Genomic DNA, 20,995 nt, shown 5'->3' with positions numbered 1-20,995 from the left:
GGGCATGGGGGCATTGACATGCTGAAACAGGAAAGGGCCTTCCCCAAACTGTTTCCACAAAGTTGGAAGCACAGAATCATCTAGAATGTCATTGTACGCTGTAGTGTTAAGATTTCCCTTCACTGGAACTAAGGGGCCCGAACCATGAAAACAGCCCCTGACCATTATTTGTCATCCACCAAACTTTACAGTTGGTACTATGCATTGGGGCAGGTAGCGTTCTTCTGGCATTCACCAAACACAGATGATGAAGAGTGATTCATCACACCAGAGAACGCGTTTCCACGGCTTCAGAGTTCAATGGCGGTGGGCTTTACACCACTCCAGCCGGCGCTTGGCATTGCGCATGGTGATCTTAGGCTTGTGTGCGGCTGCTCGGCCATGGAAACCCATTTCATGAAACTCCGGACGAACCGTTCTTGAGCTGACGTTCCTTCTAGAGGCAGTTTGGAACGCGGTAGTGACTGTTGCAACCAAGGACAGACGATTCTGCTCTAGCAGGGCAGAAATGTGATGAACTAACTTGTTGGAAAGGTGGAATCCTATGATGGTGCCATGTTGAAAGTCAGTAAGGCCATTCTACTGCCAATGTTTGTCTATGGAGATTGCATGGCTGTGTGCTTGATTTTATAAACCTCTCAGCAACGGGTGTTACTGAAATAGCAGAATCCTCTCATTTAAAAGTGTGTCCACATATAGTACACACCCACTCACTCAGTTTACACACACACACCCACACCCACTCACACAGCTTACACACACAAACACAGACTCACTCAGTTTACACATACCCACCCACACACACACACCCACTCACTCACTTTACACACACACACACCCACTCACTCAGTTTACACACACACACCCACACACCCACACACCCACTCACTCAGCTTACACACACCCACTCACTCAGCTTACACACACACACACACACACACACACACACACACACACACACACACACACAGTATACACACACACACTCACTCAGTTTACACACACACACCCACACACACCCACTCACACAGTATGCACACACACCCACTCACACAGTATACACATACACCCACTCACCCAGTTTACACACACACACACACACACACACACACACACACACACACACACACACACACACACACACACACTCACTCAGTTTACACACCCACCCACTCACACAGTTTACCCTGAGTGGTGGTAAAGGTGATGGAGTTGCTGGGGCTGCCAGCAGGTCCTTTGGTCATGGTCTTGACTGCAGACAACATGTGAGAACTGGTGTCTGGCTCCTCCACCTCCTCACTGCAAGGAAACATGAAAGAGAGGGTTAGTCATACCAGTCTGTCTGACACCTAGCTCCAAGTCCTCCTGACTTCAGAGTCTGGCTCCATGTTGTTGTAGGTAAGATGCGTTGCTAATGAAGAGAGGCTGTGTTTTTTACTGATTCTTCTACTGCTTCTCCTCTGTCTATTTCTCTCTCAAACACCCACAGGCACACAAAGCCCCCGAGCGTCGCTCTCTTCCAATACAACTGTTGGATTTTCAAATACAAACAACGAAAGGTATCAAGCCCCCGGGGAGAAGAAAGAAAGGTTGGAGAGAAGCAACCGAGGCTCAGGCCAACTTCTGTGTGAATACTGCAAGAACAACAGAGTTGTATCCAGACCAGTGTGTCACAGCTGTCCTTCGCCGTGTACTACAATAGTCATACCAGCTCACACACATCACGTTTCCACTATGTACAGCTCTAGGATCAGTTTCCCTCTCCGACAATCCTTACATTAAGCATTAGTGGGGAAAATGTTAAACTGACCCAAGATCAGCGTATAGGGGTAACTTCACCCTACTACTAGCACCAACATCATACTTCTATCTGGTGTTTTTCAGCGTTAATTGGTCACCAGAAAAAACTAACGGTTTTAGTGCCCATAACTGTAGTACACTACATTTTGTTCACTCGGAAGTAGAAGAGTTTTCCACTTCATGTCAAGACACATCCAAGAACACCAGAGTGCTGACGGAGGGCAGACACATCTCTTACCTCCTAATGTCTTGTGCAGGCCTCTACTCTGCCTGATGACCATTTAAATGAGTCGTCTATGACGGGTCGCTGTGTGTGAGGAACTCAGATACTTGGGTGGGCCCAGAAAAAGACCCATTGAATACTACAGCCATGATGTACAGTAGTGCCATGCCAACTGCTGAAGTTGCTGAAGCTGGATCTCTAGTCTGTCTCCACCATGTCTGCTTATGGCTCCCCGAGGAGCTGAGTGTTATGGCAACAGCGGCCGCCTTGGTTACGGAGATGAGGAGGTCGGTTGTCCACGGTGACCCAGCACTTGTGTATGGAGCTGGCATCACACCAAAGGAGCTGCTACTGTATGTTACCAGCTGCCCTGGCTCTGTATTGACACACCTCATTGAAACGCTGAAGCCAGCTCCACCATGGAATGATCCCTGCACAGCTGAACTGTAATGTGTAGTGTGAAGTTTCCCCTAGACAATGATCTTGGGTCAGTTCAGCATTTCCCCCTCTAATGGTTAAGGTTAGGATTGGGGGAGGGGAAGATCAACATAAAATCAAATCAAATTGTGTTTGTCACATGCGCCGAATACAACTGGTGTAGTAGACCTTACAGTGAAATGCTGAATACAACAGGTGTAGTAGACCTTACAGTGAAATGCTGAATACAACAGGTGTAGTAGACCTTACAGTGAAATGCTGAATACAACAGGTGTAGTAGACCTTACAGTGAAATGCTGAATACAACAGGTGTAGTAGACCTTACAGTGAAATGCTTACTTACAAGCCCTTAAGAAACAATGAAGTTTTAAGAAAAAATAAGTGTTAAGTAAATGTTTTTTAATTACAGTAGCAAATAATTAAATAGCAGCAGTAAAATAACAGTAGCGAGGCTTTATACAGGGGGTACCGGTACAGAGTCAATGTGCGGGGGCACTAGTTAGTTGAGGTAATTGAGGTAATATGTACATGTAGGTAAAGGTAAAGTGACAATGCATAGATAATAAACAGAGAGTAGCAGAAGCGTAAAAGTGGGTGGGTGGCAATACAAACAGTCTGGGTAGCCATTTGATTAGCTGATCAGAAGTCTTACGGCTTGGGGGGTAGAAGCTAAGAACTATTTTGGACCTAGACTTGGCGCTCCGGTACCGCTTGCCGTGCGGTATCAGAGAGAACAGTCTATGACTAGGGTGGCTGGAGTATTTGACCATTTTTAGGGCCTTCTTCTGACACCACCTGGTATAGAGGTCCTGGATGGCAGGAAGCTTGGCCCCAGTGATGTACCGGGCCGTTCGCACCACCCTCTGTAGTACCTTGCGGTCGGAGGCCGAGCAGTTGCCATACCAGGCAGTGATGCAACCATGCTCTCGATGGTGCAGCTGTAGAACCTTTTGAGGTATCTGAGAACCCATGCAAAATATAGTCCACAATCATCTCTGATTCTAGATCTGTACCTAAGGGGAAAACTTCGGAAGTACTGTAGTGCTTGGACCTTTTTGCATCCTCGGCCTGAACCACACAATGTCTCCCTCATTGTTCAAATGATGTCTGATGTGCACTTCTATGTAGATAGACTAAGGAGAGGATTCACAGAGAAAATACTGTAATGCATGCATACTAGCGCGTACACACACTAACTTTGTTATATTCATACAAAATTTAATTCCATGTTTACCTAAAGATATAGACAGCATTGACAGGAGAGGAGAGGTTGGGGTCACCCAGATCAGTGACTGATTGGTGCCAGGAGACTCTTGGACAGAGAAAGAAGGGAGGATGAGGAATGAAAGAGAGGAATTAAAAGGAAGATGAGGGGTGAAACAGGGATGACAGAATAGGATGCACACCACAGTGGCTTAAATGATGGTTATTCACCATGGTTATCTAGTAGGTTAAATGATGGTTATTCACCATGGTTACCACAGTGGGTTAAATGATGGTTATTCACCATGGTTACCTACAGTGGGTTAAATTCTCGTTTTTCACCATGGTTACCTACAGTGGGTTAAATGGTGGTTATTCACCATGGTTATCTACAGTGGGTTAAATGATGGTTATTCACCATGGTTATCTACAGTGGGTTAAATGATGGTTTTTCACCATGGTTATCTACAGTGGGTTAAATGGTGGTTGTTCAGCATGGTTATCTACAGTGGGTTAAATGATGGTTATTCACCATGGTTACCACAGTGGGTTAAATGATGGTTATTCACCATGGTTATCTAGTGGGTTAAATGATGGTTATTCACCGTGGTTACCTACAGTGGGTTAAATTATGGTTATTCACCATGGTTACCTAGTGGGTTAAATGATGGTTATTCACCATGGTTATCTAGTGGGTTAAATTATGGTTATTCACCATGGTTACCTACAGTGGGTTAAATGATGGTTATTCACCATGGTTACCTAGTGGGTTAAATGATGGTTATTCACCATGGTTACCTACAGTGGGTTAAATTATGGTTATTCACCATGGTTACCTAGTGGGTTAAATGGTGGTTGTTCAGCATGGTTATCTACAGTGGGTTAAATGATGGTTATTCACCATGGTTACCACAGTGGGTTAAATGATGGTTATTCACCATGGTTATCTAGTGGGTTAAATGATGGTTATTCACCATGGTTACCTAGTGGATTAAATGATGATTATTCACCATGGTTACCTACAGTGGGTTAAATTATGGTTATTCACCATGGTTACCTAGTGGGTTAAATGGTGGTTATTCACCATGGTTATCTACAGTGGGTTAAATGATGGTTATTCACCATGGTTACCTACAGTGGGTTAAATTATGGTTATTCACCATGGTTACCTACAGTGGGTGAAATGATGTTTATTCACCATGGTTATCTAGTGGGTTAAATGATGGTTATTCACCATGGTTACCTACAGTGGGTTAAATGATGGTTATTCACCATGGTTACCTAGTGGGTTAAATGATGGTTATTCACCACGGTTACCTACAGTGGGTTAAAGGATGATTATTCACCATGGTTACCTAGTGGGTTAAATTATGGTTATTCACCATGGTTACCTACAGTGGGTTAGTTAATGGTTATTCACCATGGTTACCTACAGTGGGTTAGTTTATGGTTATTCAACATGGTTAGCTACAGTGGGTTAAATGATGGTTATTCACCATGGTTACCTAGTGGGTTAAATGATGGTTATTCACCATGGTTACCTAGTGGGTTAAATGATGGTTATTCACCATGGTTACCTAGTGGGTTAAATTATGGTTATTCACCATGGTTACCTAGTGGGTTAAATGATGGTTATTCACCATGGTTACCTACAGTGGGTTAGTTTATGGTTATTCACCATGGTTAGCTAGTCCAACAAATGTGCGTCACTGTGCTTAACTGTGTAGCTTCTTTCCTCGCAAATCATTACTGAATCTCAGATCCTCGCATCCACAAGTGAACGCCGCTTGACAACGTTTCAGCCAGTAACGGCATAGAAAAAGTATTTGATAGCACCAGTGGAGACATTTCAAGCTTTGGAGTGAGGTTACGAAGCTATCCCCTTTCCCCTGTTTAGTTTGGTGTCACATCGTTAACAGCAGTGGAGACAGTGGGCACTACACTGCACATGTATGTAAAAAAAAAAAAACTTTTAATTGGACAAGCCGGCTTGTGCCAAGTTCGTTACATGAGAAATATTATCTGAGCAACACATTTCAAGTATCTAAGTAGTTACCAACAAGAGGTGACCAATGTATCTCATAAACACATGCCAACTACACAGGACTGTCATTCTAATAACAAAGCTGTCAGATGTCCAACTGCTCCTCCTGATACCCCCCCTGCATGCATACACACACACACACACACACACACACACACACACACACACACCGACACACACACACACATCGACACACACACGCGCGCGCACAGTATACCCCCCACACATATACACACACAGGCACACATACAATATACGGAAATAAACCCACAAACCACAAACACATGCACACACACACATACAGCACACCCACACACAAGCAGTATATACACACACACACACACAGATGGACTTGTATGAGCGTGGCTATTTCCTGGACAAATGTCAGATCTCACATACTGCCACACCTGTTCTAAGCACTTCTGTATGCCTACTGTCACGTTTGAACTCAGCCAAAATGCGTCTCGTGCCAAATTGTTTCGGCGGGATCATGGCTTGTCCGCTAGGTTTTCTCAGGGACACAACACGGCTGTTGCCATTTGCAGCGTGCTGAGGGAACTCGGCTGTTGTCAAGCAGCTAGCTAGCGGTGGCTTTAAAGTTCAACTCCCATAGACGGCTCTTTGTTGACACAAAGTTGCCTGTTCCCAAATGGCACCCTAATCCCTATTTAGTACACTATTTAAAGTAGTGCACTATGCAAGGGTGCACTGCTCAGTACACTTTAAATAGTGTACTAAATAGGGAATAGGGTGCCATTTGGGAACAACCGAAGACTCTCAATCAATTCCAAATGAACCCTTAGCCCCTCCTCTGTAGGCGCTCCTGTAGGTCTGAAAGGTTTTCAAAAGGGTGATATGGTGCTTGATGTTATCTTTAATTTGAACTTGACTACACCTCTTCTTAAAGGCTGGATAGAATTTCCACCATATTGCTAATATCTATTCGTTCTCTTCAGATCTAACAAGGTGGATATGGAATCGAGGGAAAGAACAGCGTTCTCTCTATCTGCCTTTCGTTATGTTTTTGTTTTGTTAGATACGGTTGTTAGTTAGTGACCCACGCTATAACATGCCGTCATGGGGAAATTGTGACATAAGTAATCAGTCATCGTTAATGGTTCATGTCAACAGGTATTCAGTCTACAAGGTAGAGTGAGTGATCGCCATACATTACATCACACGATGATGTCACCCTCTACCTCTTGTTGTTGGGCAGGTGTAAGGCACTAACACTCCGACGCTTCTTCTTCCTCAAGCGGAGGGGCGGGAGGGTGGTGATAGGCGTAATGAGCAAGGCATCCAATAGGGACTGAGAGACCGTCCCCTCAGGTGACCTGTGTGGGGTTCTTTTAACGAGGTAGTCATGGAAACACAAGGGGTTGACAGGACAGGACAGGAGAGGACAGGAGAGGAAAGGACAGGAGAGGACAGGACAGAAGAGGAGAGGACAGAAGAGGGAGAGGGGAGGACAGAAGAGGAGAGGACAGAAGAGGGAGAGGGGAGGACAGAAGAGGATAAAAGAGGAGAGAAGAGGACAGGAAGACATAATAAGACAAGACAGGACAGGAGAGAAGAGGAGAGGACAGGACAGGAAGACATAATAAGTAAAGACAGGAAAGGAGAGGACAGAAGAGGAGAGGACAGGACAGGAAGACATAATAAGACAAGAAAGGACAGGAGAGGACAGAAGAGGAGAGGACAGGACAGGAAGACATAATACGGTAAGACAGGACAGAAGAGGAGAGGACAGGAGAGGAGAGGACAGAAGTGGAGTGGACAGGACAGGAGAGCAGAGGACAGGACAGAAGAGGAGAGGACAGGAGAGGAGAGGACAGAAGTGGAGCGGACAGGACAGGAGAGCAGAGGACAGGACAGAAGAGGAGAGGACAGGAGAGGAGAGGACAGAAGTGGAGTGGACAGGACAGGAGAGCAGAGGACAGGACAGGACAGTATAAGACAGGAAGACAGGAAGACAGGGGGACAGGAGGAGGGCATAAGAAGGTATGACCGACAGGGTGAAGGGAACAGCTAGGACTGATGATTTCAGTGATGAATGCAGATCCACATTTACAATGACTAAAATCAATCAAGAATACATCCTAAATGGAATGCATCTACTATGATCACTAAACCTCAGGTTAGCAACCTTTACACGCTTGCTCGCATGCACACACACACGCACACACAGCACTGAGCTTTACCTGGCCTGTAAACCAATAACAGTAGAATGGGACCGTATAGCCAGAGTCGGTGCACTAGGGGTGAGGGCCGGTGGGCAGGGACCACCTCGAGGGAGGAACTCCAGTGGGTTCAACAGGAGCTCTCGCCTGCACCCATAGAACAGAGGAAAGGGGGCAGCAGACTTTACACTGATAAGGACATTGGGATAGAGTAGATTGGTATGATTCCCGTACCTCACTGGCTTTGGGGAGAGTAGTGGCTGTACTGCAGACACAGGAGAAAGATGTGTCAGTGGCTGTACTGGAGAGGAGCTGGGAGGGACACAGAGATAAGAGGATGGATGGATAAGCATACTGTCAATGAAGGGTTTCTTTCCTACTGTATATGGAGCCACTTGCCCAGAGAAACAAGTGCATTTATACTGTTGGCACATAATGAGAAGATCCTCTGGAGTGTGTGCTCATATCATTGGAAAGGCCATCACTGTGTGTATCAAGAGTCTTAGAGTAGGAGGGCTGATCTAGGATCAGTGTAGCGGTGCTGATCTAGGATCAGTGTAGCGGTGCTGATCTAGGATCAGTGTAGCAGTCCTGATCTAGGATTAGAGTAGAAGTGCTGATCTAGGATTAGGGTAGAAGGGCTGATCTAGGATCAGAGTAGCAATGCTGATCTAGGATTAGAGTAGAAGGGCTGATCTAGGATAAGTGTAGCAGTGCTGATCTAGGATCAGTGTAGCAGTCCTGATCTAGGACCAGTATAGCAGGGCTGATCTAGAATCAGTGTATTGGTGCTGATCTAGGATTAGGTCTCCCCATCCGATCTTATTCAAATCAAATCAATGTTTATTGGTCAGATACACAGGGTTGCAGATGTTATCGCAGGTGCAGTGAAATGCTTATGTTTCTAGCTTCAACAGTAATAATACCTAGCGATACAGAACAATACACACACAATCCAAACAGTAAAAAAAAATAAAAAATAAGAATATCAGAACGAGCAATGTCAGAGTCCGGAGTATAAATATAGGTTCAACTACTGTACAAAACATTAGGAACACCTGCTCTTTCCATATGATCCCTTATTAATGTCACCTGTTAAATCCACTTCAATCAATGTTGATGAAGGGGAGGACCCGATTTTTCAATTTTTGCCTAAAATGACATACCCAATTCTAACTGCCTGTAACTCAGGCCCTGAAGCAAGGATATGCATATTCTTGGTACCATTTGAAAGGAAACACTTTGAAATGTGTGGAAATGTGAAAGGAATGTAGGAGAATATAACACAATAGATCTGGTAAAAGATAATACAAAGACAAAACCAACAGTTCTTTTGTATTTTTTTGTACCATCATCTTTGAAATGCAAGAGAAAGGTCATCATGTATTACTCCAGCCCAGGTGCAATTTAGATTTTGGCCACTAGATGGCAGCACTGTATGTGCAAAGTTTTAGACTGATCCAATGAACCATTTTCTTTATGTTCAAAAATGTGTATCTAGACTGCCTAAATGTGCCTAATTGGTTTCTTAATAACTTTTCATGTTCAAAACTGTGCACTCTCCTCAAACAATAGAATGGTATTATTTCACTGTAATAGCTATTATAAATTGGACAGTGCAGTTAGATGAACAAGAATTTTATCTTTCTGCTAATATCAGATATGTCTATGTCCTGGGAAATGTTCTTGTTACGTACAATCTCATGCTAATCGCATTAGCCTACGTTAGCTCAACGTCCCGCAGGGGACCCACCAATCCTGAAGAAGATTTATTAAAGAAGGATTTTTAAGCCTTGAGACATGGATTGTCTATGTGTGCCATTCAGCGGATGATTGACAAGATGGTGCTGATAGACCTGGACACCCTGTTCTTGGCTCCTAATCAACTTCGCAATGACATCTGCTACATACAGTGATTCAGAAAGAGTTCAGACCCCTTGACTTTTTCCACATTTTGTTACATTACTTTGTTGAACCACATTTGGCAGCGATTACAGCCTTGAGTCTTCTTGGGTATGACTCTACAAGCTTGGCACACCTCTATTTGTGGAGTTTCTTCTATTCTTCTCTGCAGATCATCTCAAGCTTTGTCAGGTTGGATGGGGAACGTTGCTGCACAGTTATTTTCAGGTTTCTCCAGCGATGTTCGATCGGGTTCAAGTCCCAAAGGCACTCCTGCGTTGTCTTGGCTGTGTGTTAGGGTTGTTGTCCTGTTGGAAGTTGAACCTTTGACCCAGTCTGAGGTCCTGAGTGCTCTGGAGCAGGTTTTCGACAAAGGATCTCGCTTTACTTTGTTCCGTTCATCTTTCCCTCGACTAGTCTCGCAGTCCCTTCCTCATGAGGAAGGTGAGGAATCAGCCCAGAACTACACGGCAGGACCTGGTCAATGACCTGAAGAGAGCTGGGACCACAGTCTCAGAGAAAACCATTAGTAACACACTACGCCGTCATGGATTAAAATCCTGCAGCGCACGCAAGGTCCCCCTGCTCAAGGCAGCGCATGTCCAGGCCCGTTTGAAGTTTGCCAATGACCATCTGGATGATCCAGAGGAATGAGAGAAGGTCATGTGGTCTGATGAGACAAAAATAGAGCTTTTTGGACTAAACTCCACTCGCCGTGTTTGGAGGAAGAAGAAGGATGAGTACAACCAAGAACACCATCCCAACTGTGAAGCATGGAGGTGGAAACATTTCTGCAAAGGGGACAGGAAGACTGCACCGTATTGAGGGGAGGATGGATGGGGCCATGTATCGCAAGATCTTGGCCAACAACCTCCTTCACTCAGTAAGAGCATTGAAGATGGGTCGTGGTTGAGTCTTCCAGCATGACAACGACACGAAACACACAGCCAGGGCAACTAAGGAGTGGCTCCGTAAGAAGCATCTCAAGGTCCTGGAGTGGCCTAGCTAGTCTCCAGACCTGAACCCAATAGAAAATCTTTGGAGGGAGCTGAAAGTCTTTATTGCCCAGCGACAGCCCCGAAACCTGAAGGATCTGGAGAAGGTCTGTATGGAGGAGTGGGCCAAAATCCATGCTGCAGTGTGTGCAAACCTGGTCAAGAACTACAGGAAACGTATGATCTCTGTAATTGCAAACAGAGGTTTCTGTACCAAATATTAAGTTCTGCTTTTCTGATGTATCAAATACTTATGTCATGCGATAAAATGCTAATTAATTACTTAAAAATCATACAATGTGATTTTCTGGATTTTTGTTTTAGATTCTGTCTCTCACAGTTGAAGTGTACCTATGATAAAAATTACAGACCTCTACATGCTTTGTAAGTAGGAAAACCTGCAAAATCGGCAGTCTATCAAATACTTGTTCTCCCCACTGTATATGCGACCATAAAAAAATGTATTTGATTTGAAGACAAAATATTTAAGTGCCTTTGAACGGGGTATGGTAGTTGGTGCCAGACATGCCAGTTGAGTGTCAAGAACTGCAATGCTGCTGGGTTTTTCACAACATCCAGCCAACTTGACACAACCATGGGTAGAATTGGAGTCAATATGGGCCAGCATCCCTGTGGAACGCTTTCGACACCTTGTAGAAAAGATGTGTACAGCAGTAGTTATATTGGATAAGCCATGACTAGAATACAGTATATACATCTAAAGTGGGTAAAACAGTATGTAAACATTATAGAAGTGACCAGTGTTCAATGACTCTATGTACATAGGGCAGCAGTCTCTAAGGTGCAGGGTAGAGTACTGGGTGGTAGCCAGCTAGAAACAGTGACTATAGTTCAGGGCAGGGTACTGGGGGAGGCTAGTTACAGTCACTAAGGTTCAGGGCAGGGTACTGGGGAAAGCTAGTAACAGTGACTAAGGTTCAGGGCAGGGTACTGGGGAGGCTAGTAACAGTGACTAAGGTTCAGGGCAGGGTACTGGGGGGAGGCTAGTAACAGTGACTAAGGTTCAAGGCAGGGTACTGGGGAAGGCTAGTAACAGTGACTAAGGTTCAAGGCAGGGTACTGGTGGAGGCTAGTAACAGTGACTAAGGTTCAGGGCAGGGTACTGGAAGGAGGCTAGTAACAGTGACTAAGGTTCAGGGCAGGGTACTGGGGGGAGGCTAGTAACAGTGACTAAGGTTCAAGGCAGGGTACTGGGGAAGGCTAGTAACAGTTACTAAGGTTCAAGGCAGGGTACTGGTGGAGGCTAGTAACAGTGACTAAGGTTCAGGGCAGGGTACTGGGCGGAGGCTGGCTAGTGGTGACTGTTTAACAGTCTGATGGCCTGGAGATAGAAGCTGTTTGTCAGTCTCTGTCCCAGCTTTGATGCACCTGTACGGTCTCTTCCTTCTAGATGATAGCGACGTGAAGAGGCAGTGGCTCGGGTGGCTGAGGTCCTTCATTATTATCTAAAAGGCCAAACTGATCCTAGATCAGCACTCACTACTAATCTGAGGTGCATTATGTCTCTGCATTATTATCTAAAAAGCCAAACCGATCCTAGATCAGCACTCACTATTAATCTGAGACGCATTGTGTCTCTGCAGTGTTTACCCGGGGTAGACACCGGTTTTAAACTGTCATTTTGTTACAAGGGGCTGATACTTTAACCCTAGTGTTTTCTAGAGCTGTGGTCCAAGGCCTTAACGTATATTCCTCTACTAACGCCCTGCATAAATGTTAATTGAGAAAGTTTCACTAAAGCCCTGGACCAAGGCTAAACCAATCACATGTTTCTCATGTTCTGACCTCACCTGGCCAACCTTCCAATGGGAGGAAAATAATGAACGTTGTTTGCTGACTCAGGGCTTTTTATTATCAATTTCACAATCATTTGTTTGCTTTGTTGTACCTGTGAATAGGTGAGAGAGGAGCCGTATGTATTTGGTCTGTAGCAGAGGAGTCGTCACTGTGATGGACATCACTAGCTTCCCAATCCGACCCAATGGCTTGAATCTCTCCTAGATCACCATCGCCCTCTAGTGGTGTCAAAAGGGAACTGCTAGAGGAATGAAAAAGTTGTGGAACATGATAGAGCCACACGCCCTGATCATAACGTTTGTGCTTCACCATTGCATAAATATATATATAATCATCAAATCAAATGTTATTTGTCACATGTTTTGTAAACAACAGGTGTAGACTAACAGTGAAATGCTTAATTATGGGTATTTTTCCAACATAAAGATACAAAAATATACATACAGTACCAGTCAAAAGTTTGGACACACCTACTCATTCAAAGGTTTTCATTATTTTGACTATTTCCTACATTGTAGAATAATAGCGCAGACATCAACACTATGAAATAACACATATGGAATCATGTACTGTAGGTAGGGGTAGTGACTTGGCAACAGGATAGATGATAGACTGAGCTGTAACTGAGCTGAGAAAGTGTGTGTGTGGCATCAGTGTACATGTGCGCGCATGTTATGTGTGTGTCTGTGGACGTATGCTGTGTGTGTGTATGTCTATGTGTGTGTTGGGGTGTCAGTGTAAGTGTGTTAGTCCAGTGTGTGTGTATGTCTATGTGTGTGTTGGGGGTGTCAGTGTAAGTGTGTTAGTCCAGTGTGTGTGTATGTCTATGTGTGTGTTGGGGGGTCAGTGTAAGTGTGTTAGTCCAGTGTGTGTTGGGGTCAGTGTAAGTGTGTTAGTCCAGTGTGTGTGCATAGAGTCAGTGCCGGAGAGTTGAAAAAGGGTCATTGCAGGTAGTCCGGGTGGCCATTTTATTATCTATTTAGTAGTCTTGTTTAGCAGTCATGGCTTGGGGGTAGAGGTTGTTCAGGGTCCTGTTGGTTCCAGACTTGGTGCACTGGTACCGCTTGTCATGCGCTAGCAGAGGGAACAGTCTATGACTGGGGTGGCTGGAGTCTTTGACAATCTTTTGGGCCTTCCTCTGACACCGCCTGGTATAGAGGTCCTGGATGGGAGCTCGACCCCAGTGATCTACTGGGGGGTATGCACTACCCCCTGTAGCGACTTGCATTGCAGTTTCCGTACCAAGCGGTAATGCAGCCAGTCAAGAAGCTCTCAATGGTGTGCAACAGGGTTGAAATAGATATCCCTAGTTGTGTGAGTTTTGTCATAATGAAGCAGCCAGGTTATGTATATGTATGAACAGTTGTGGCGACACCTGCTGTATTATTGGTGCAACTGCATCTCCATGCGCATGATCACGCAGCATCCATCCAAAGAGTTGTTCAACTTTGATGGAGGTTATGTATCGTGCTCCATGCTACACCAAGTGTTTTCCCTTTTCAAAAGATATCTGATGTATGTTCAAGGCTGAAAACGATATTGTTTTATAATCACTATCGATGTTGACATGTTATGTGATAGTGTTACAGAGTTGTGTCCTGTATTTACAAATTTGATGGACATTTACAAAGTTAGCACGTTGCTGAATGCTAAAGGCTAGCTAGCATCTGTCCTGTACTTTCCTTGCTAATGAGGTTCATCACCTTGTGAAGTCTACATTTATTTTTTATTTCATGTCACTCAGATTTCATGACAGATTTGCAGTTTGCTCTGAAGTGTACACATTGTGTTGTGTGTATGTCTGCAGAATAAACCGTGAAAGAGAACAACACTGTGAAAGAGAACAACACTGTGAAAGAGAACAACACTGTGAAAGAGAACAGCACTGTGAAAGAGAACAGCACTGTGAAAGAGAACAGCACTGCGAAAGAGAACAGCACTGTGAAAGAGAACAACACTGTGAAAGAGAACAGCACTGTGAAAGAGAACAGCACTGTGAAAGAGAACAACACTGTGAAAGAGAACAACACTGTGAAAGAGAACAGCACTGTGAAAGAGAACAACACTGTGAAAGAGAACAGCACTGTGAAAGAGAACAGCACTGTGAAAGAGAACAACACTGTGAAAGAGAACAGCACTGTGAAAGAGAACAGCACTGTGAAAGAGAACAGCACTGTGAAAGAGAACGATGAGCGATATGAGAGCCTTTACAGGTGCAGCTGTAGAACGTGTTCAGGATCCTTACATGCTGACCACATCGCTCGCGTTGCAAAATAAATGTAAACACAAGTTATTCCATTATTGCACCCTCACTGCTCGTGCGAACGAGCGTCTGTGTTGCCAAGCGCTAAAATAGAAGTCAGTTCTATTTGGGACACTGAACACGGGGCAAGTCCTGCCTCTCCCATCTCCTCATTGGTTTATAGAAGCAGATACCCAGGTGTCATCTCCTCATTGGTTATACCCACGTGACTCTCTACCGGTATAGAGTCAATGTGGAGGCTATATACAGGGGGGTACCGGTATAGAGTCAATGTGGAGGCTATATACAGGGGGTTACCGGTACAGAGTCAATGTGGAGGCTATATACAGGGGGTACCGGTATAGAGTCAATGTGGAGGCTATATACAGGTTACCGGTACAGAGTCAATGTGGAGGCTATATACAGGGGGATACCGGTACAGAGTCAATGTGGAGGCTATATACAGGGGGGGTACCGGTATAGAGTCAATGTGGAGGCTATATACACGGGGGTACCAGTACAGAGTCAATGTGGAGGCTATATACAGGGGGTTACCGGTACAGAGTCAATGTGGAGGCTATATACAGGGGGATACCGGTACAGAGTCAATGTGGAGGCTATATACAGGGGGGTACCGGTACAGAGTCAATGTGGAGGCTATATACAGGGGATACCGGTACAGAGTCAATGTGGAGGCTATATACAGGGGGTTACCGGTACAGAGTCAATGTGGAGGCTATATACAGGGGGGTTACCGGTACAGAGTCAATGTGGAGGCTATATACAGGGGGGTACCGGTACAGAGTCAATGTGGAGGCTATATACAGGGGGTTACCGGTACAGAGTCAATGTGGAGGCTATATACAGGGGGTTACCGGTTACAGAGTCAATGTGGAGGCTATATACAGGGGGGTACCGGTACAGAGTCAATGTGGAGGCTATATACAGGGGGTTTACCGGTACAGAGTCAATGTGGAGGCTATATACAGGGGGGTACTGGTACAGAGTCAATGTGGAGGCTATATACAGGGGGTACCGGTACAGAGTCAATGTGGAGGCTATATACAGGGGGTTACCGGTACAGAGTCAATGTGGAGGCTATATACAGGGGGGTACCGGTACAGAGTCAATGTGGAGGCTATATACAGGGGGGTACCAGTACAGAGTCAATGTGGAGGCTATATACAGGGGGGTTACCAGTACAGAGTCAATGTGGAGGCTATATACAGGGGGGTTACCGGTACAGAGTCAATGTGGAGGCTATGATACAGGGGGTTACCGGTACAGAGTCCAATGTGGAGGCTATATACAGGGGGTTACAGGTACACGAGTCAATGTGGAGGCTATATAGGCAGGGGGGTACAGGTACAGAGTCAATGTGGAGACTATATAAAAAGGGGGGTACCGGTACAGAGTCAATGTGAGGGCTATATACAGGGGGTTACCGGTACCAGAGTCATTGTGGGAGACTATATACAAGGGGGTACAGGTACAGAGTCACTGTGGATACTATATACCAAGGGGGTAACCGGTACCAAAGTCAATGTGGAGGCTATATACCAGGGGGTAAGGTACAGAGTCAATGTGGAGACCATAACATGGGGTTTACCGGTACAGATCCAATGTGGAGGGCTTATATACAGGGGGTACAGGTACAGAAGTCAATGTGGAGACTATATATAGGGGGGTACCGGTACACGAGTCAATGTGGAGGCTATATACAGGGGGTTCCGGTAAGAGTCAATGTGGAGGCTATATACAGGGGGGGGGTACCGGTACAGAGTCAATGTGGAGGCTATATACAGGGGGTACGGTACCGGTACAGAGTCAATGTGGAGGCTATATAAGGGGGGGGTACCGGTACGGTCAGAGTCAATGTGGATGGGGAGGCTATATACAGGGGGGGGTGGTGGACAGGAGTCAATGGGGGGTATTATAACAGGGGGTACCGGTACAGAGTCAATGTGGAGGCTATATACAGGGGGTTACCGGTACAGAGTCAATGTGGAGGCTATATACAGGGGGGGTACCGGTACAGAGTCAATGTGGAGGCTATATACAGGGGGTACCGGTACAGAGTCAATGTGGAGGCTATATACAGGGGGTTACCGGTACAGAGTCAATGTGGAGGCTATATACAGGGGGGGCTGGGGGGTACCGTACAGAGTCAATGTGGAGGCTATATACAGGGGGGGGGTACGGTACAGAGTCAATGTGGAGGCTATATACAGGGGGGGTACCGGTACAGAGTCAATGTGGAGGCTATATACAGGGGGGTACCGGTACAGAGTCAATGTGGAGGCTATATACAGGGCGGGGCGGGGGTACCAGTACAGAGTCAATGTGGAGGCTATATACAGGGGGGTTACGGTACAGAGTCAATGTGGAGGCTATATACAGGGGGTTACCGGTACAGAGTCAATGTGGAGGCTATATACAGGGGGTACAGTACAGAGTCAATGTGGAGGCTATATACAGGGGGTACAGGTACAGAGTCAATGTGGAGACTATATACAGGGGGGGGGGGGGTACCGGTACAGAGTCAATGTGGAGGCTATATACAGGGGTTACGGTACAGAGTCAATGTGGAGGCTATATACAGGGGGTACAGGTACAGAGTCAATGTGGAGGCATATACAGGGGGTACCGGTACAGAGTCAATGTGGAGGCTATATACAGGGGGTACAGGTACAGAGTCAATGTGGAGGACTATATACAGGGGTTACCGGTATAGAGTCAATGTGGAGGCTATATACAGGGGGTACAGGTACAGAGTCAATGTGGAGGACTATATAAGTGGGGGTACCGGTACAGAGTCAATGTGGAGGCTATATACAGGGGGTTACGGTACAGAGTCAATGTGGAGGCTATATACAGTGGTGGGGGGTACCGGTACAGAGTCAATGTGGAGGCTTATATAGGGGGGTACCGGTACAGAGTCAATGTGGAGGCTATATACAGGGGGTCCCGGTACAGAGTCAATGTGGAGGCTATATACAGGGGGGTACCGGTACAGAGTCAATGTGGAGGCTATATACAGGGGGTTACCGGTACAGAGTCACAATGTGGAGGCTATATACAGGGGGTTACGGTACAGAGTCAATGTGGAGGCTATATACAGGGGGTTACCGTACAGAGTCAATGTGGAGGCTATATACAGGGGGGGGTACCGGTACAGAGTCAATGTGGAGGCTATATACAGGGGTTACCGGTACAGAGTCAATGTGGAGGCTATATACAGGGGGTACAGGTACAGAGTCAATGTGGAGGCTATATACAGGGGGTACAGGTACAGAGTCAATGTGGAGACTATATACAGGGGGGTACCGGTACAGAGTCAATGTGGAGGCTATATACAGGGGGTTACCGGTACAGAGTCAATGTGGAGGCTATATACAGGGGGTACAGGTACAGAGTCAATGTGGAGACTATACAGGGGACGGGGGGGGGGGTACCGGTACGAGTCAATGTGGAGGCTATATACAGGGGGTACAGGTACAGAGTCAATGTGGAGGACTATATACAGGGGGTTACCGGTACAGAGTCAATGTGGAGGGCTATATACAGGGGGTACAGGTACAGAGTCAATGTGGAGACTATATACAGGGGGGGTACCGGTACAGAGTCAATGTGGAGGCTATATACAGGGAGGGTACCGTTCCTTGGGGGGTGTGGTAGAGTCAATGTGGAGGCTATATACAGGGGGTACCGGTACAGATTCAATGTGGAGGTACTATATACAGGGGGTTACCGGTACAGAGTCATGTGGAGGCTATATACAGGGGGTACTGGTACAGAGTCAATGTGGAGGCTATATACAGGGTGGTACCGTACAGAGTCAATGTGGAGGCTATATACAGGGGTTACCGTACAGAGTCAAGTGTGGAGGCTATAATACATGGGGTACCGGTACAGAGTCAATGTGGGGCTATATACAGGGGGTACCAGTACAGAGTCAATGTGGAGGCTATATACAGGGGTTACCGGTACGAGTCAATGTGGAGGCTAATACAGGGGTACCGGTACAGAGTCAATGTGAGGCTATATATACAGGGGGTTACCGTACGAGTCAATGTGGAGGCTATATACAGGGGTACAGGTACAGAGTCAATGTGGAGGCTATATACAGGGGGTCAGGTACAGAGTCAATGTGGAGGCTATATACAGGGGGTACCGGTACAGAGTCATGTGGAGGCTATATACAGGGGTTACCGGTACAGAGTCATTGTGGAGACTATATACAGGGGTTACAGGTACAGAGTCAATGTGGATACTATATACACAGGGGGGTACCGGTACAGAGTCCATGTGGAGGCTATATACAGGGGTACCAGGTACAGAGTCAATGTGGAGACTATACACAGGGGGTACCGGTACAGAGTCAATGTGGAGGCTATATACGGGGGTACAGTACAGAGTCATGTGGAGTGGAGACTATTATAAGGGGTACCGGTACAGAGTCAATGTGGAGGCTATATACAGGGGGGTACCGTACAGAGTCAATGTGGAGGCTATATACAGGGGGTACCGTACAGAGTCAATGTGGAGGCTATATACAGGGGGTACCGGTACAGAGTCAATGTGGAGGCTATATACAGGGGTACCGGTACAGAGTCAATGTGGAGGCTATATACAGGGGGTACCGTACAGAGTCAATGTGGAGGCTATATACAGGGGTTACCGGTACAGAGTCAATGTGGAGGCTATATACAGGGGGTACCGGTACAGAGTCAATGTGAGAGGCTATATACAATACAGTACTACCCACGTACAGAGTCAATGTGGAGGCTATATACAGGGGGTACCCGTACAGAGTCAATGTGGAGCTATATACAGGGGGTACCGGTACAGAGTCAATGTGGAGGCTATATACAGGGGGGTACCGGTACAGAGTCAATGTGGAGGCTATACAGGGGTTTACCGGTAACAAGTCAATGTGGAGGCTATATACAGGGGGTACCGGTACAGAGTCAATGTGGAGGCTATATACAGGGGGTACCGGTACAGAGTCAATGTGGAGGCTATATACAGGGGTTACCGGTACAGAGTCAATGTGGAGGCTATATACAGGGGGTTACCGGTACAGAGTCAATGTGGAGGCTATATACAGGGGGTACCGGTACAGAGTCAATGTGGAGGCTATATACAGGGGGTACCGGTACAGAGTCAATGTGGAGGCTATATACAGGGGGGTACCGGTACAGAGTCAATGTGGAGGCTATATACAGGGGGTACCGGTACAGAGTCAATGTGGAGGCTATATACAGGGGGTACCGGTACAGAGTCAATGTGGAGGCTATATACAGGGGGTACCGGTACAGAGTCAATGTGGAGGCTATATACAGGGGGTACCGGTACAGAGTCAATGTGGAGGCTATATACAGGGGTACCGGTACAGAGTCAATGTGGAGGCTATATACAGGGGTACCGGTACAGAGTCAATGTGGAGGCTATATACAGGGGGTACCGGTACAGAGTCAATGTGGAGGCTATATACAGGGGTACCGGTACAGAGTCAATGTGGAGGCTATATACAGGGGTACCGGTACAGAGTCAATGTGGAGGCTATATACAGGGGGTACCGTACAGAGTCATGTGGAGGCTATATACAGGGGGTACCGGTACAGAGTCAATGTGGAGGCTATATACAGGGGGTACCGTACAGAGTCAATGTGGAGGCTATATACAGGGGGTACCGGTACAGAGTCAATGTGGAGGCTATATACAGGGGTTACCGGTACAGAGTCAATGTGGAGGCTATATACACAGGGTACCGGTACAGAGTCAATGTGGAGGCTATATACAGGGGGTACCGGTACAGAGTCAATGTGGAGGCTATATACAGGGGTTACCGGTACAGAGTCAATGTGGAGGCTATATACAGGGGTACCGGTACAGAGTCAATGTGGAGGCTATATACAGGGGTACCGGTACAGAGTCAATGTGGAGGCTATATACAGGGGGGGTACCGGTACAGAGTCAATGTGGAGGCTATATACAGGGGGTACCGGTACAGAGTCAATGTGGAGGCTATATACAGGGGGTACCGGTACAGAGTCAATGTGGAGGCTATATACAGGGGGTACCGGTACAGAGTCAATGTGGAGGCTATATACAGGGGTACCGGTACAGAGTCAATGTGGAGGCTAT

General features: G+C 46.3%; 1 protein-coding gene across 11 annotated transcripts in view; it reads right to left on the bottom strand.

Moving 5' to 3' along the window:
* Nucleotides 1-20,995, bottom strand: part of pdlim5a (PDZ and LIM domain 5a) — a 160,473-nt gene that overhangs the window by 25,568 nt on the left and 113,910 nt on the right. For 4 of the 11 annotated variants that reach the window (XM_031817097.1, XM_031817096.1, XM_031817138.1 and 1 more), the window contains 5 exons: nt 12,695-12,844; nt 7,910-8,200; nt 6,908-7,054; nt 3,696-3,773; nt 1,187-1,299 (listed from right to left, as the gene is read on the bottom strand). In XM_031817097.1, the coding sequence (XP_031672957.1) occupies nt 1,187-1,299; nt 3,696-3,773; nt 6,908-7,054; nt 7,910-8,200; nt 12,695-12,844 (779 nt within the window). The remainder of the gene's footprint in view (nt 1-1,186; nt 1,300-3,695; nt 3,774-6,907; nt 7,055-7,909; nt 8,201-12,694; nt 12,845-20,995) is intronic. The other 7 variants (XM_031817159.1, XM_031817152.1, XM_020467332.2 and 4 more) reach the window with 6 other exon arrangements.

Source organism: Oncorhynchus kisutch, linkage group LG3 (assembly GCF_002021735.2).
Source record: "Oncorhynchus kisutch isolate 150728-3 linkage group LG3, Okis_V2, whole genome shotgun sequence".
In the NCBI taxonomy this organism is placed as follows: Eukaryota; Metazoa; Chordata; class Actinopteri; order Salmoniformes; family Salmonidae; genus Oncorhynchus; species Oncorhynchus kisutch.
This window is presented reverse-complemented; position numbering and strand designations above follow the sequence as displayed.